Raw genomic sequence first — 12,768 nt, 5'->3', positions numbered from 1 at the left:
TTTCCCTCTGCTGTAACGGAATGACCTCGAGAGACTTACCGCATTTACTTGAAAAGAAAGAGACTCTGAATTTAAGACAGTGCTTTGAAAGAGAGAGTTTAAATGCAGGCCATACCTATATTTACCCAAAAGAAAGAAGACTCGAAGATGACCCTCACTATTTTTAACAGAAAAGAATTGGGAAGAAACTTCATCTTGGATATGGGTAAATACGGTAACAGCACCTAGTCCAGTCTGTGGATCTGGTGTATGTCACAAAGAGCCAGCGTGGTGTAGTGGTTAGAGTGCTGGACTAGGACCGGGGAGACCCGAGTTCAAATCCCCATTCAGCCATAAAACTAGCTGGGTGACTCTGGGCCAGTCACTTCTCTCCCAGCCTAACCTACTTCATAGGGTTGTTGTGAGGAGAAACTCAAGTATGTAGTTTTCTCTACATACAAGGAACTACTGGGCTCCTTGGAGGAAGAGCGGGATATAAAATGTAGATAATACTAAAAGATAATAATAATGCCATTCAGGCAGCAGCTGGTCACCCAATTCAGAGCCTTTTCTCATATTACACGTGCTGGAACAGAAGGTGTAAACCACTTTTGCTCCCCATTTCACACTTGCACAACTTCCAAAAAGCAAGTATGGGATTCTCTTCACTCCTCATTACACTCCTCAGAATTATAACGGCCAACTAAAGGTACAAACTTAGATTGTGTTCGCTGAAGAGCCAAGGCCCAAAGGAAGAACACAATGAACCAGTTCACACTTAATGAGAAACCAGAGTTTCCCTATGGGGGGGGTGGCTCCTGAGCCCCCAGGCTTCCTCCTCAATTTGCATGTAACATCTTGGTTTATTGAAACTGCAGCTTGTGTGAAGCCAGGAACTGTGGGTTAATTGTCTTTCAAACCAGGATGTGAAACCAGAGTCAAACCATTTTCTGGCTTTGCACAAGCAATACTTTGAGAAACCAGAATGCTGACACTGCAGCTCCACAATGGGGCCATGGAGTAGTGGGAGGGCAAGCATGTGGGCTTGGGAAGGTTAGATGTGGAGGTTGTTCTCATGATAGGGTGGGCGGCGGGAAAGGCTGCAGAAGCCCACCTTCCCTGCAGATGGTCCATTGCTGCCCTGGGGAGCATGGAGGTGCGGCATCCCAGCCCCTGGAAATCCCACAATGCACTGCACAAAGCATGGTGCATTGTGGGGATTCCCCCAATTATGGGCGGGCTCCCGTCAGTGTGTCAGCACCGGTCAGAAAAAACATGGCTAAGGGAGCGCTTACCCCCTTCATCCCGTTTAAGAGGCCGGCTTGCCGCTGAGGCACCACCAGGAGCCAGTTGGCTCCTGCGGATTCTCACGGGCAGTCAAGCCTGGTCTTGGCTGCTCATGTGAACAGCCTCGTCGTGTCCACTGAGTGAGAAATTATGGCTTCACTTTGTATCTGAACTGGCCTGATTTAAAAACAGCTGACATCTTGACTGAATTACTCAATGGAAGCCCCACTGAAATTAATAGGCCAGGTTAATCATGACTAATTTCAATCGGACCTCTGTTGAGTAATTTAGTCGAGATGCAAGCCAACAAAAAACAAGCAGGTTTTCGAGATACAAACTCTGTTCCCTCAGCTTAGCTCAAAAGGCAGGGAACTGAGGGTCAAGAAATTGTCCAGCCGTCCTGTGTTCATTTAATGATTATGACAAATATTTATATATTGCTTTTCAACAAAAGTCCCCAAAGCTGTTTACATAGATGTAAACAAAAACACAAACAAAATGGCTCCCTGTCCCCAAAGGGCACACAATCAAAAACAGCAATGCAAGATAGACAGCAGCAGCAGCCACTGGAGGGATGTTGTGCTGGGGCTGGATAGGGCCAGTTGCTCTCCCACTACTCAATAAAGAGAATCACCACTTTTAAAAAGGTGCCTCTTTGCTCAGCAGGGGGGGAAAGAAGCTTTGTTTCCCCCTGCCCCCATACAGACAAATCACTGCATACTGTATAAAAGCTTTATTGGGTGATGAAGTGGTCACTAGTAATTCAATACATCTTTGATTGCAATGGAAGACTCTGTATCAATAATAACTATTGACAGCAAAAAACATGTATTTTCTTTCCTAAAAAGACATTCTCCTAGAAACAGGACAACAGCACTGTGGGACATAAAAAGGATACAAACACAAGTACCTGAGCTGCCATACCCTAATTGTATGGTACATTGTCATATGCATGGATATCCCATGAAATCTCATTGCACTTCAAAATGAAGTTTGTTATGAAGTAACAACATGTTACAGAAATACAAACAAATATGATTATTAATGCAAAGCATTTTGGTTTTTGTGTACATGCAAAATAATATTAGTGCTGGCTATTAAGATACAACCTTAAAACAACATCAGGGCATGTTATGTCCCAATGGCAGTTTCCCATCTACTATGTGAGCAGTGGAGCACCTGAAAGAGCGCATGGGAAAGGGGCAACACTTTGCTCTGGGATATTCCCAGGCTCCACTAGTGGGCAACTATGTGGACTGCACTGCTGACACTGGCCTCTGCCACGTGGACCAGTTCAGAACCAGCATGGGCTAAGGCACTTCACATCTGGTCCCCAGCTATTAGCATTCAGTTGTCATTCAGTGTCCCTTGAAGATTCACACATGTAGGGGTTGTGGGGGGGATATGCCCACATAAAATGATCTGCTCTGCAATCTTGCAACACCACTAAACCAATCTCTTCAGTTTTTGTTTTTTTGGCTAACGAACTGTAAACTGTTCTCTTTCGGTGCTTAAGAATACAAGCTATACCCCATTTCAATGGCCATTTGGACATAGTGCTTTAAAACCGCTGCGTAAGTCATGCTGCACGTTATGCACTCCAATGGACATTCTCTTCTGTCATTCATTTTTATATGTTCCATTATTCAGAAGAACTGCTACTCACTTTGCTGAGCAATTCGTTGTTTGAGAAGCAGATTATATGACTAATTTGTCCTTTTGACTTCAATGGGACTACTCTGAGTAATTTTTCTCATGCTTGCCACTGATACTTACTTTTGAGTAAACAGGCACAGGACTGAGCTGCACTCCACAGTCCCAAAGGAAAAGGGAATAAGTTTGTTAAATTGCAAGAGGACAGAAACCCAGTTGTCTGGTATAATGGCAGAGCACATTGTTGACTCTATTTATTGCACTGCTTTTTGTTTTAATGTGCTTTATATATTTTACACAAAATAATTTCTAGATTAATGACGGACATGATGTGTAGCCTACTGCCTCCATAAGGATCCATGGCAGGGCTCTTGTGGATTTCAGAGGAAGCTCTGACACTGCTTTGAGGCAGCCTTTGTGGAAGCTGCATTTCTGCAAGCTTCCCAATTTGGGACAATGGGGAAACCTTTAGAAATGCAGCTTCTGCGATCACCAATATTTCCCCCCTAGAGGATTGATGATATTTTAAAAAGGAAGAAGCACAGAGTCCAGGGGAGAAACTCTCAATGTATCATATGCCCGATTTGTATGAACACATGTAAAACAGTTGCGTAGTCAATGGGCTGACAGTTAATTGTACTAGCTACCTATTCTTTTCCGTAAATGGAGAAACACGTACCATTTCAAGTCAAAATGTTTATTTTCTTATTAAAAATCTGGCCTTTAAAAGACCAGCAGGGACATAATGCAACAAGGCCGGCTTACTTTATAATAAAAACAAGTTAAGCTGTTTCTCTGTACAATGATTCTACCTCCTCCTGCCATTTAGCCAATTCACTAATGGTGGGAAATGCTCAAATTGTTTAGGCAACAGAGAACTGCTTCTAGATATGGACATTGTTCCCACCATTTCCCCCTCCTCCACCATCCATCCCTTCTGTGGATTGCGAGGAAGAAGGGCGGGAACTCCGAGTCTGGGATTGGCCATTGAGTCCCACTGGGGTTCCCAATCGGTGGCTCGCTTGGGATGCCGTATCATCTGATTCCCAGCGTTCCAGTTCTTCTCGAACGAGTCTTTCCATTTGTTCCCTGTGGATTTCAGTGTCATGGCCCAACCTTTCATCCTAGGTACAAATATGATAGTCTCCAATCATACAGAGGTTAACAAAGCCTTGGGGGGAAACACACAACCTGCACTGCAGGAAAACATAAATATTCCTAAATTCAGTCTAACTTTAATGAATTGTTCATGCTTTGAAGAAACATATCCTCAGAAGGTGTTCCCTGCTCCCTTTCCCCTTTCCTTGTGTTCATATCATATTATGAATTATATAATTATATTTACATCATATTATAATTCATATATTAATAATCAAGGGATTTTTCTTCTCCTCAATTGTTTGTATATCCTCCCCCCCCCCGCTTATCCTTGATTAAATTACATTATTATGAATGCTGGAACATAGGAAGCTGCCTTATACCAACTCACGACCGTCCATCCAGCTCAGTAATGTCTACACAGCCTGGCAGTGGTTTCTCCAAGGTTGTAGACAGGAGTCTCTCCCAGCCCTAGCTTGGGGATGCCAGGGAGGGAACTTGGAACCTTCTGCATGCAAGCATATAGGTGCTCTTCCCAGAGTAGCCCCATATCTTACATTGCTCACATGTAGTCTCCCAATTCAATTGCAAACCACAGCAGACACTGTTTAGCAAAGGGGACAATTCATGCTTGCTACCACAAGACCACCAACTTAAATGGTGCAGCAGCAAAATGCTTGACTAACTAGCAGAAGGTTGCCGCTTCGAATCCCCGCTGGTACTATATAGGGCAGCAGTGATATAGGAAGATGCTGAAAGGCACCATCTCATACTGCACGGGAGGAGGCAATGGTAAACCCCTCCTACCAAAGAAAACCACAGGGCTCTGTGGGCGCCAGGAGTCGAAATCGACTTGATAGCAAACTTTACCTTTACCTTACCACAAGACCAGCTCTCCTCAACCTTTTAGTTGAAATAAAAAGCAAAATAAATGAATACATACACACATATTCCTAAACTACGCAGTAATCAGTAACCTACTATAAATTACAATTGGCTATTCAAAGTAGCCACTTGACTTGGAAAAGAGAAACAGCACAAACAATAACCACAATGCCAAGCACATTACATTGGCCTGTCTGCCTTTTTTCTCAGCACAAGTGAGTTTACCTCTGTAACCCCATCAAGCAGCCTCCCTAGCAGATCTCTCCTTTTCAGTTTTGTTCTCTCCATCGCTTCCAGCTTCACAATGACTGCATCGATCTTCGAAACAATGCTGCCAATGGAGTGCTCCATGCGGTCCACGCGCCTCACCAGCCTAAAAGCAAAACACTGGTTATTGAAAACACACACTTTAACAACACAGATTACACAACACAGATTAAAGATTACAGAAAACTGGTATAGCTGTAGTCTGGCACATACTTCAGTCCCTAGGAACCACAGTGACTGAGTTATGAACTGGGAAGTTTCTGGTTTAAATGGCACTTGGGGTGGATGTTGGGAAACCACAATCTCTTCACCTCAGCTCTCCATCTCCAAACCTGAACAATTCTTGCCAACCTTAGAGAGTATTGTAGGAATTGTGACAAAACTATGTATGGGCTCTTAAACATACACTGGTTGACAGCCTCCGAGGCATTTAGTGCAGTGCCGCGCACTGCATGTGGGGGTTGCACAGCTGTCAGGGATCCAATTCTGGGCCACACAGAGCCCTTCCAGGGGAAGGTTTGTTGTTGTTGCTGCTGCAAAAACTGGGTTCTCTGCTGCTGCAATACAAGGATGTCTCAGTGTGGGTTATGCTTCTCCATGTGGCTCAAAGGCACTATGCAAATTAAGTGGAAGCCTTTAAGAGCCAGGGATCATAGCTCCACCCAGTTCTTTTAGTCCTGCGTTTGGCTCCAACCAGTTCTCTCTCAGCTTTTCCTCCGATTGCTTCCTTTTTTCTCCTTCAATGCTTCCTGCCCACTCCAACCTCCTGCCTACCCTTAAAAAACACACGAGGGTCTCACAGGGGCAATTCAGCATCTCTTGTCAATAGGGGCCATAGAGCATGTCCCAACAGTTCAATGGGGTACAGGCATCTATTCCATCATTTTCACGATCCCCCCGCAAACATTCTCAACTGCAAAAGTGAAAATTCCGCTTGGAGTCTTTAAGGTCAATCGCGGGGGCCTTCTCGACTGTCTAACCACAATGGACCTAAAGAGGCTTACTGGCCATCCCAATACATCAGGACAGTCGACACCTACTGCGCTTCCTTTACACAGGTGCACATTGTCAATACAAAGCACTCCCTCTCTGCCTCTTCTCAGCACCGTGCATATTTACAATAATCTGGTCACCAGGGCTAGTGCATCTCCACCTCCTGGGCACATGGATATTTGCGTATCTGCACAAACTGTTGCTAAAATCCTCTTCATTTCAGACAGCCCATGGGGGCCTACAAAGCACCCTTCAGGTGCTCCAGGACCACAGCTTCTTGATCAGAGAGAAAAGACAGCTCATCCCATCTCACCAACTGCTCCATCTGGGCGTTCTGATAGACATGCAATGGGACAAACTATTCCGACCCCCAGTGCACAGGTTCATTCTGGAGAATGAAGTGAGACAAGCTAGTGCTGATATCCCTTCCGCTACTTTCCCTTTCCAGAATCCTGGGGCTGATAGTGGCAGCCATGGAGGTGATGCCATGGACATGCTTTCATCTGAGGCCCCTGCAGCGTTTTTCTTCTACCATTCAATCCGGAGATTGCAGTAAAATCCAGCAGGTGGGTCACCCTGTCCCTGACGCCTCTGGTACTTCGATCCCTGAGCTGGGGAATGACTATTCCATACCTCTTGGTGGGAAAGGAGTTCCTGGATCCGCCCTGGATCATCATTGCCACAGACACCAGTAAGTACAAGTGGAGCGCCCACTGCCTCCACAAGTTGGCTCAAGGAAAGTGGTCAAAAGATGAAAAGCAGCACAGTATCAACTGGCTGGAGCTCTGAGCGATCCTGATAGCACTCTGGGTGTTCCAGTCCATCAACATGTGTAGATACACACAGACAACACCATGGCAAAGGAGCCATGTGGGGACCAGGTTGGAATCAATGCAGGCGGAAGCGGTCTTTTGGTTCCAGGGGGCCTAACAGCATGTGATATCCATGACAGCCCACCATGTACAGGAAAGACTTGAACACAGTGGCAGACTGGCTCAGACAGAAGGAACTTCTCCCAGGGAAGTGGGAGATGAACACAAAAACCTTCCACCTGATCACGACACACTTCAGCTGGCCGTCTGTGGACCCTTTTGTGACTCCAGCCAATGTAAAGTTACAGCATTTTTTCTCCAGGTTCCCCTGCCCTCAGGCAGAGGTGGTGGATGTACTCTCAGCTCACGGGATGAAGGGTCTCCTGTATGCCTTCCTGTCGACCCTGCTCCTTGCCTGAGTCCTTCGGAGAGTAAAACTCAAGGCGCAAGTCATCTTTGTGGCTCCATCCTGGCCAAGAAGACCCTGGTTTGTCAGAATTCACCAACCTGGCCACAGCAGAACACCTGATGCTACCAGTCACGGAGGACCTTCTTCAGCAGGGCTCAGTATGTCATACAGATCCAGGCCGATCAAAGCCACCTGGAGACTGAATGGTGTCTCCTAAAATGGCACGGCTATTCATCCAAGGTGCTCAGCACAATATGAGCCTCCAGATGTCTTTCAACAAGTAGGATTTACGAACATACCTGGAGGGCCTTCCTAAGAAGGTCTACCAAGCATGCAATCCCCAAGAGATCGGCTACTATGAGGCACCTCCTCCAATTCCTCCAGGATGGACTGGGGTCCATCTGCAAACATGTTAAAATGCCAGGCTGCCTCCCTGGAAGCTTTTCACATGGGGCTTTTGAGGCCCTTTAACTCGCATCTCCTCAGGAATGGAGGGGGTGCATTCACATATCAGCTAGATTTACCCCAAAGTCGCTGCAAGTTATCGGGGAGCAGTGCACACACAGTTTGGGTTTTTCACTCTGCATTAAAGTGTAACCCGATTTATATCCGGGATTTAAAAAAATCCATTATTTGTGTCAGGTTTTGGGGACAACGTTGAGTTCGCACTAAAGCCTTCCCATAAACTCATGGTAAAACCTGCTGTGTGTAAAAGCCCCTGGTGGGACTTGTCTCAAGGGTTTCCAAATGCTCTCTGCAACAGTATCTTCACTCAAAGTGTTTCCACAGAGTGGCAGCTCTGCTCTCTCCCCAGTGGGCACCGTCTCCCTACCTGACAGTGGCATACTGTCCTTCAGGCTCTCCAGTGTTCCCCTTTCGAACCAGTGAAGTCCGTTCCACTACGCCTCCTCTTTAAAGCTTGCCTTCCTCATAGCGGTCACTTTTGCCTGCAGGGTGTCAGTACTCTGCACCCTGTTGGTGCATAAGAACTTGTGCATTTTTTCCTGAGGTCTTGTTGGGCTAATTCTGGCCTCCCCTCGCCTCCCCCGCCCAAACGTAGCCTCACCTTTTCACATGTCACAAGATGTGGTTTTGCCCTCATTTGCTAAAAGCCAGTACACCTGATAGAGTAGGCCTGGCGCAAGTTGATGTCCAAAGACATACATAAAGCATACAAAACATATTTGTACCATGCAATCACATTCTGTTTCCTCTTTACCTTCAACGATGGGTCAGACCGTTGCCTCGCTGACACCATAGCTTGGTGATTAAGGGCTTGCATAGCCCTGGCTTTGAATCCCAGTACCTTAAGACTCCTACTAAAGTGTTTGCTCATCCTACCAGGGCTGCAGCTACCTCAGCTGTTTTTTCTACTCATGCTCCTGTCCGGGTTATTTGTAGAGCAACTACCTGGAGGGCTCCTTCTACGTTCACCAGACGTAGTTTGGACTCCTTCACCTCCGCCCAAGTGGCTTTCGGAAGGTGGGTTTTCCATCTGGTGCTTCCTCCAGAATAGGTGGGGGTGTTCCCTCCCTAGTTGGGGTCGAGGACTGTGATATGTCCCCACACTGAGACATCCTTGGATTGCAGCAGCAGAGAATGGAGCATTGGTTCACTCACCGTGAAGGCTTATTCTTGCTGCTGCATCCAAGGATGTCTCGACCCTCCCTTCAGCACCCATGCCTCCTTTTATCTAGGGAACCTTTGCAAGTTATTTTTTTCAGACTGCTCGCCAGTTGTTCCTAACACTTTGGGGTTTGCTTGTTTGTCATGCTTTGCAGTTTCACTTGTTCTCTGTTTACTGATCAATGTTTATCTTTGAGGTACTCTTTGCCTCTTTGCCTAAAAGAACCGGTTGGGGCTATGCTCCCTTGACTCTTAAAGGCTTCCACTTAATTTGCATAGTCCTGCCTTTGAGCCATGTGGAGAAGCATAACCCATACTGAGACATCCTTAGATGCAGCAGCAAGAAGAAGCCTTCACGGTGAGTGAAACAATGCTCCCTTCCCTCACATGCGCAACACAACTTTGCATTACGGAATGCTGCAGAGGTGGTTTGTATGCTCTGCCTCTGCACTGTTCAGGTGTCAGCCACTATAAATGCTAAGTATTATAAGATTCAAGAACATAGGAAGCTGCCATATACCAAGTCAGAGCATTGGTCCATCTAGCTCTGTACTGTATGCACAGACTAGCAGCAACTTTTCCAGGGTTACAGGCAGGAATCTCTCTCTCATCTCCTATCTTGGAGATGCTAGGGAGGGAACTTGGAACCTAGATGCTCTTCCCAGAGTGGGCCCATCCCCTAAGAGGAATATCTTAGCATGCGCACATGCAGTCTCCCATTCAAATGCAAACTAGGGTGGACTCTGCTTAGCAAAGGGAACAATTCATGCTTACTACCACAAGACTAGCTCTCCTCCCTGGGCAGCTGGTGAAGAAGTTACATGGGTTTATGACCAAGATTAATTCAAAAATACTGAAGTGCTGTGGCATTTCTAATGGAACAATCTGCAACTATATATACTAGTCATACATGTCTTGTGGAAAATATCTCTCACATTCACTGAAGAGCTTAGCTATGCAAGTCACAGCTCCTTTGAACTGTAGTTGACTGCTTATGTTCTCTGTCACTACTGTAGCTCAAAGCAGAATCTATTCTATCCTTGATTTTTTATTCAGATGAAAGAAGAGTAAAGGCAGTTTGTAGTAATGGACTTGGAACCCTATTAGACAGAATCTCCCATAAAGGACAAGCAACACTAAGCAAGAGTGGCTTAGCCAAGCTAAAAAGGTCTTTAACACACAACAGCAGTAGCATGCCTGCACCTCTGTAACCTTCAGAATGCCTAGGCATTAAAAAAAAAAGATAGCCGTTTTCACTCACTGGTTGCATGCTCACCTATCTGTGGCCAACAAAGGGAAGGCAACATACCAACAACAGGAACACAAAACAACTGAAGAGAGACCAGGATGTACCATGTTCAGTGTTCCCTCTAAAGCGTGCACATGTGTGCTCGCTCACGTTTTTTGATGTCCACTCAGTTAATTTTAGATTCTGCTCAGGTTTAATTGGGAAGCCCCCCCTCTGAATGCATGTGTGCACACACTGCCTTGATACGGCCGCTCAGAACAAAACTCATTCCGCACACAGATTAAAAAAATTAGAGAGAACATTGACCATGTTGTACTTTTCTTCTAACGTAGCTACACAGATGCACTGTTTCCCAGAAACTATTTCCATGGTTTTTTTGCTGGTTCATTCATGGATCATTTTTAGTGTACGTGTATTATTTTTCCCTCTTGAATTTCACTGCATCAGCAGCATTTCCCCCTCAGTCTTATTTTTCAGCTAGGATTACTTACAATAATGTTGGGAGAGGAAACTTCCAGAAAGGGGGTGGGGGGGAGGTATACACAGAGTCAGCAAAGATACCTAAGAGCTGTGGCTGATCTACTGCACAATGCTCCAACTGCCTTGCAGTAGAACATATGTGCAGTCGTGCAAGACCACAGAGTTTCATGATAGAGGGGCATTCTTTCCAATGGCTTTCTGCTGCACAACCAATTCTGTGGTCTTGCACAAGAGCACTCTTGTGTAACTATGCAAACACGCCAGTGCAAGGCAGATGGAACGCTGAGTTGAATGTCAGCCTGTGTCCATAACGAGTCGGCAGAAGGCAGAGTGTGATCCACTAGCCAATTTCTTGTTGAGCAACAAGTACCTACTGTTTTCTAAGATTCTTGCACTGGATCTGGTGGACTATGGGGATTTTAATTAATTAATTAATTAATTAATTAATTAATTAATTAATTTTTTAAAAAACCAACTAGATCACACAAGACTAAAGTTCCCTAAACTTTAGGCAAAGTCACCTCAGGACCTCCATGACCTAAATTAATATTTTACAAACAATATCCATAGTTGTGCTGGAGAGGAAAAAGGTATGTTAAACATATTCCAAAACTCCCGTATTAACACCACTCACACTTGAAACTCTTCATAGGAAACCCCACTTGAGCTGCTTCCTCTCCTCCTGGAGCTGTGCCCACTGTCATCGTCATCATCCTCTTCAGAGTCATCTAGGCTTCGTGGGAAGCTGCGGCCACTCAATGGACGGTTCAGAGAGCTTCTGTCTAGCTCCAAGTCCTCCTTTGTGGAAACATCAAAGCTGTAAGGCTCTCAGTGTAGGCACCATAACACTCTCTCTCTCTCTCGTACCATGGCTGTTAAAATTAGGGACCCCTGTTCACTATACTTTCACATCCAAAATTCTGCATAAATGACTGAACAACTTCTCTAGCATGTTTCTGGATAAGTTATACTTTATGTCTTCTTAAATGTCATTGGGTTGATTCGGGAATGTCTATGCAAGATCTTCCTTGTCCAAACTTATAACTGTATTCCATTACCACAACACCAGCCTGAGGCATTCATAAGCAGAACATACGGAGCAAACTGAACAAATTGTGCAAGTTTTAAGTTGTTTCCCTGAAAGCAAAAGTAGAAGTGTTGGTTCTGGATCAATAAACCTTCAGAATTTTGTGGTGCAGCCATAAATATTTCCTGCCAACATAACACAGATAAAATAAGTATTTCTTCATTTCACTGGGTAAACCGGTGATGCTGAAATTGTAACTCACCCTTTCTTTCTCCAAGTCATCTCTCATTTGCTGATGTTCCAGCTCAGTCAACTCCTGATCCCCATCTTGGTCATACTTTGTAAAGATCGCTTCAATCTCAGCATCTGTGTGTCCCTTTCTGGAAATAAAAGTGAACATGCATCTCTGATATTTAATCTACTTGCTTTAAATGATTCAAGAAAAGACTGCCAAAAGTTGTAACATGGGAGGAGGGAATTTGATGTTTTTGTCAAGATAAGAACATACAGTTCTCAATACAACAAACATTACGGGTTCTGCAATGGTGTTCACTATCACTAACATGACCAGAACTGCCACTCCCTACAAAAATATGCTCTGGAAAAGAACAGAAGGTTGGTGAAAGTGCATTAAGGAGTAATTAATATGTATAAAAGCAAGCTCAGGAATGCCAACCTGAGTGCTAAAACATGCTAAATCTGAAGCCCCAGCCCCCTGCACTACGTTCCAAACACTACTCACCACCACTGACCTTGAACTATAGTCACCAAGAATCCTGGGGTGACTAAATTTTTTAGAAATGGAGAAGAATGTGTTCAAACGTACCCCTTCAGATCTTGCCGCAGTTCATCAAAGTTTAACTTGCCTCCGCCTTGACGTAGACTCTCTGAAATGTCATCAACTGGTGTTTTTTTCAATTTTAACCTCACCATAGCTTTAGTGTATCCCTGAAAAATGAAAATAATACATTGTACATCAGAGTTCTTCACTGCAAGGCCCTGG

General features: G+C 45.0%; 1 protein-coding gene across 3 annotated transcripts in view; it reads right to left on the bottom strand.

The window, feature by feature from the left end:
- Window positions 1-1,984: 1,984 nt before the first annotated feature.
- Window positions 1,985-12,768, bottom strand: part of PKD2 (polycystin 2, transient receptor potential cation channel) — a 35,416-nt gene continuing 24,632 nt past the window's right edge. For 2 of the 3 annotated variants that reach the window (XM_053254263.1, XM_053254265.1), the window contains exons 11-15: window positions 12,592-12,713; window positions 12,028-12,145; window positions 11,373-11,536; window positions 5,128-5,275; window positions 1,985-4,043 (exon numbers count right to left, since the gene is read on the bottom strand). In XM_053254263.1, the coding sequence (XP_053110238.1) occupies window positions 3,804-4,043; window positions 5,128-5,275; window positions 11,373-11,536; window positions 12,028-12,145; window positions 12,592-12,713 (792 nt within the window). In that variant the 3' untranslated portion in view covers window positions 1,985-3,803. The remainder of the gene's footprint in view (window positions 4,044-5,127; window positions 5,276-11,372; window positions 11,537-12,027; window positions 12,146-12,591; window positions 12,714-12,768) is intronic. The other variant, XM_053254264.1, reaches the window with a different exon arrangement.

The sequence above is a fragment of the Hemicordylus capensis genome, chromosome 5 (genome assembly GCF_027244095.1).
Source record: "Hemicordylus capensis ecotype Gifberg chromosome 5, rHemCap1.1.pri, whole genome shotgun sequence".
In the NCBI taxonomy this organism is placed as follows: domain Eukaryota; kingdom Metazoa; phylum Chordata; class Lepidosauria; order Squamata; family Cordylidae; genus Hemicordylus; species Hemicordylus capensis.
The sequence above is the reverse complement of the archived record's forward strand: the minus strand, read 5'-3'. Positions and strand labels throughout refer to the sequence as shown.